General features: G+C 36.5%; 1 protein-coding gene across 1 annotated transcript in view; it reads right to left on the minus strand.

The window, feature by feature from the left end:
* LOC107690110 (alpha-2,8-sialyltransferase 8E-like) overlaps window positions 1–4,584 on the minus strand; it is a 19,009-nt gene that overhangs the window by 10,992 nt on the left and 3,433 nt on the right. Inside the window, exons 4-5 of the mRNA XM_016488347.1 lie at window positions 3,325–3,466; window positions 2,446–2,561 (exon numbers count right to left, since the gene is read on the minus strand). Coding sequence (XP_016343833.1) covers window positions 2,446–2,561; window positions 3,325–3,466 — 258 coding nt within the window. The remainder of the gene's footprint in view (window positions 1–2,445; window positions 2,562–3,324; window positions 3,467–4,584) is intronic.

Consider the following 4,584-nt stretch of genomic DNA (forward strand, 5'->3'; position numbering starts at 1 on the left):
AGCGGTTCGTTCAGTTCTGAAGAAAAGACAGATGTTTAGCAGAATGTTCACGCTGCTCTTTCCATACAACAAAAATCACAGAGATATCATGCACTTTAGAGCTCAGCCAGGAATGAAAAAGCATGGCTAATTGATTGAAATCATTACAAACAACACTTTATGAAACGTTTATCAAAAATTATATTGTTAGGACCCTATGAAATACATTTGTAACAGTCTTCAGCCTGCTACTAGTTGAGTTCAGCTGCAGTTTCATTCCTCGCTTGTAGGGGGCAGCCTAAACTTCGGTTGATCACGGATAAATGTAGTAGCTTAATAGAAGAAGAGAGTATGGATACCTTTTGGTAGTGTGCCAATGTGCCTAGTAGCAGCATTTGAGCTGATCTACTGCATTTGAGGAAAGCCCTTATTAAGAAACATTTTTGTTTCCTTCTCAACTGTGAGTATGGTTACTTTATTGCATTCATTTATTTATGAAAGAGTTATTTTGATGACCCATTTAGTAGAAAACAAAACTATTGGGTATTTTTTTCTATGTTTAATTGGTAGTAAGAGGATAATAATTGAGGTGTTTTTTCTGTTTGTAGAAGGGTTTGTTTCCTATGTTATGTTTGATACATATGGAAGCGTTGTGGATTGAATTGGAATCTTCGTTGGTGGAGTTGGCAAGTAGGCCTACTAAAGTCTATCTGTTTGGTTCCCTACCATGGAGTTGCTTTAATGACTGATTCGCTGCTTTACAATACGGATTATAATTGTGATTCAAGGACAACGTTTGAGCCTACTTAAGTCGTCGTTGCCATTGGACTTCTTCAATGTCTAACATGATCACAGATAAGATTACTTTCTTTGACTTTTAAACATTTAGTGCTTTCACACTCAAGGACTTGATTCATAGTTTGATCAAGATGGGTCAATTTTTTATCTCAGATGAACAAGTGGTGTTTGATTGATATTATCACTGTTGTGTTTGGTGCAAAATGTGTATTGTTTTTGCTAGTATCATTTAAATTGAAAGGAATACAAGTTAAAGAAAGAGTTTTGTGGCTGCCTTATTTTATTTGTTAGAATTAATCAACGCTTATGTTGGAAACCCACCCAAAAAATCAGATATATAACTAACATTGGTTTAAATATTAATCTGAGTGGTTATACTTTGATTTTGAATTTATTCTATTCCACTCTGCACATATCAACTAACTATTATTTCGTAATTAGTCTTCTGCTCTAGATTATTTTCTACTTTACAGTGTCCTTGCTATACATGTGATACAGTGGCATGCGAACGTTTGGGAACCCCTTGCAGAATCTGTGAAAATTTTAATAATTTAGACAGTGATAGAGAGATCATACAAAATGCATGTTATTTTTATTTAGTACTGTCCTGAGTAAGATATTTTACATAAAAGATGTTTACATATAGTCCACAAGACCATCATGTTTCCTTCTGGAGCATCAGTGAATGTTTGAAGCTGTTTTAATAGTTGTGTTTGAGTCCCTCCGTTGTCCTCAGTGTGAAAAGATGGATCTCAAAATCATGCAGTCACTGCTGGAAAGGATTCAAATACACAAGAATGCTGGAAAACCAAAGAATTTGTGGGACCTCAAGGATTTTTCTGAAGAACAGCAGGCAGTTTAACTGTTCAGAACAAACAAGGGACTCGTGAACAACCATCACAAAAACAAATCATCCAGGTAACCACACACAGTATTAAGAACCAAGGGTTCCCAAACCTTTGAAGGGGGTTATTTTAACAATTTCAGCTATTTTTTTTTGTCTTGTGGACTATATATAAACATTTTATGTAAAATATCTTACTCAAAAAAAAAAGGTACTAAATAAAAATAGCATGCATTTTGTATGATCTCTCTTTTTTTGTTAAAATTAACATTTTCACAGATTCTGCAAGGGGTTCGCAAATTTTCACATGCCACTGTACGTATGTACTGTAGTAATAGCAGTAAATTACACATAATTACAAGCAACTAACCCTAAACCTAACCTGGTAGCACTTTATTTTACAGTCCTGTTACTCATGTAAATACTAAGTACTTATTATAGTAATTACATGTAATAACTAGGTACTAACCCTGAACCTACCCCTAAACTTAACCCTACCCCATGTAGTTACCTTATATTACCAGTACGTCCTTAGGTAGGTACACTGTAAGTTCACATACTGTAAAATAAAGTGCAACCCCTAACCCTATAGTAAGTACATTTTGTTAATTAATATTACACAGTACTTAACTGTATAATTACACTGTAACAAAGACAAAAAGTTATAATAAAGCCAATAAATAACCATAACCAATGAGAGTACAGTGCAGCTTTGTGTTGCATTGTGTTGTCTGATAAGGTTAGCAAGAGCCGCAATGCAAAAAGGATACTTACTGCAAGTGAGGACATCAGAAATGATAGCATATGGGTAGTGCAGGATGTACCTGATGACGAAGTCTGCACTGTCAATCTCTCTTCCACAACTGCTGTTCTTCAGAATCCCCCCATTGCCCACCACAGCACATCGGACCAGATGACCACGGCTACTCCAGGGAAAGTCCTAAAACAAGAAAGAACAAACTATCATAGTTACATAGTGATAGTACCTGTCACAGTTAACAAAAGAACACGTTAATGAATGAACATGAACTATGAATAGAATATTCATGAACGAATATTAACCTAGATTAATAAGTGCTGTAAAAATTGCTAGTTCATTATACCTAACACCGTGTCCACACCATACGCGCCACGACAATACGACAGAATCAGTCGAATATCACAGCCATTCTGAAGTGAGAAGAGCCCTGCATGGACAAGTTTATAATCTAATTTATCTAATTAATGAATATTAAACCTTTTTAGCATTATTCAAAGTTCAAACTGAGTGATCATGTATAATGACAAAGACGGCATCCAGTGTCTTCTTTGTCATCTTGCACTGAGTTCACAGTTGGAATGTACATGTTTGCTTTAATTTAGCCTATTTCCATGATCTGAGGTAAACTATCTGTTGTTGTTTTCTGTATGACTATAAATGTCATGCAATACGATATTCAAACTCACATTATACACTTTTAACATTGAATAAAGCATTGTCATAGTTTGTATGTTGTTGTTCCTGTCGTGACGTCGCAGAAATAGAAACAGTTTCTTAGGGCAAAAACTCCAATTAACATGGAAAAGATACATTTTATCATGTGTCGGAGCGAATGTAGCTAGGACACAATGTTATAGGCCTACTAATTAAGTGTTACTTAAATTGACAGTAAGTTCTGTCCCATCTTATCAGAAAAACAGTGAGTCTGGTGGAAAGGACAGACCTCAGGCAGCATTTTGTGAAGTGCAGCTCCCACTTTGTACACCCTATTTGAGGTCTCATATGTAATACTTTGATTCACAGCTGTGTTCTTCTTTGTCAGGTATAATAAATTTGTGGCATTACAACAGAAACACAGTCTTAATCTAAGGGGGGAGAGAGAAAATATTTAGTTTGCATAATTACTTTCTTAAAGCTTTAAAGGAACACTCCACTATTTTTGAAAATAGGCTCATTTTCCAATTCCCCTAGAGTTAAACAGTTGAGTTTTAACGTTTTCGAATCCATTCAGCCGATCTCCGGGTCTGGCGGTAGCACTTTTAGCTGCAGCTTAGCATAGATCATTGAATCTGATTAGACCGTTAGCATCTCGCTCAAAAATGACCAAAGAGTTTCTATATTTTTCCTATTTAAAACTTGACTCTTCTGTAGTTACATCGTGAACTAAGACCGACAGAAAATGAAAAGTTGTGATTTTCTAGGCTGATATGGCTAGGAACTAGAGGTCTGCTACCCGACCCGAACCCGACGGGTCCCGAAATACTTTCGGGTTTCGGGTCGGGTTCGGGTTCATGTTTAATGAATAGCTTCGGGTTCGGGTCGGGCTCGGGTTTATAGCTAAACTAAAACTATATGCAGTAGGCTACGCTGCTTTCATAGACGCACGCACACACATTATTGCACACGACAACACAGCACGGAAACTTATATTAGTAAAATAGCTTCGACAGGCTACTGACTCGCAACGTTATATTTCTCTGCAATGGGGGGTAAAATCGCTGTTTTTGAAGTAACTAAGCCTCATTGATTGTAGAGAGGCGCGCAGACGCAGGTTCACACACGCAACTTTCATCCCTCTCTCTCTCTCGCCAATTCAAATAAGTTATATAATTAATTAATTCAAATAAATGTGATCTTACCGCACTGTATCTCTGTGTCTGATTTAAAGCTGACGAAAATGACCATAATTTGCACGATGGAGGAATTATCGTCTTGTCGTAGCCTATACAACCATTCAAAAACTCGGCAGAATTTATATGACCGCTGCACTGATGTTCATAAACTATCATAACTGGTAAGTGCTTTTTCTTTTGCCTTGTGAACTGGCCGAGCCTTAATGATTCTGTTTCTTTACATGTATTTGTTTACTGACCGTTGCATGCAATCGTGAAATACAGCATTTTTTAAAATTGGCTATTCGTTGTGGAAAAAAAAAAAAAGATTTCGGGTTCGGGCTCTAAATTTAACTTTGCCACTCGGGTCG

Source organism: Sinocyclocheilus anshuiensis, unplaced genomic scaffold (genome assembly GCF_001515605.1).
Source record: "Sinocyclocheilus anshuiensis isolate Anshui unplaced genomic scaffold, SAMN03320099.WGS_v1.1 scaffold2207, whole genome shotgun sequence".
In the NCBI taxonomy this organism is placed as follows: Eukaryota; Metazoa; Chordata; class Actinopteri; order Cypriniformes; family Cyprinidae; genus Sinocyclocheilus; species Sinocyclocheilus anshuiensis.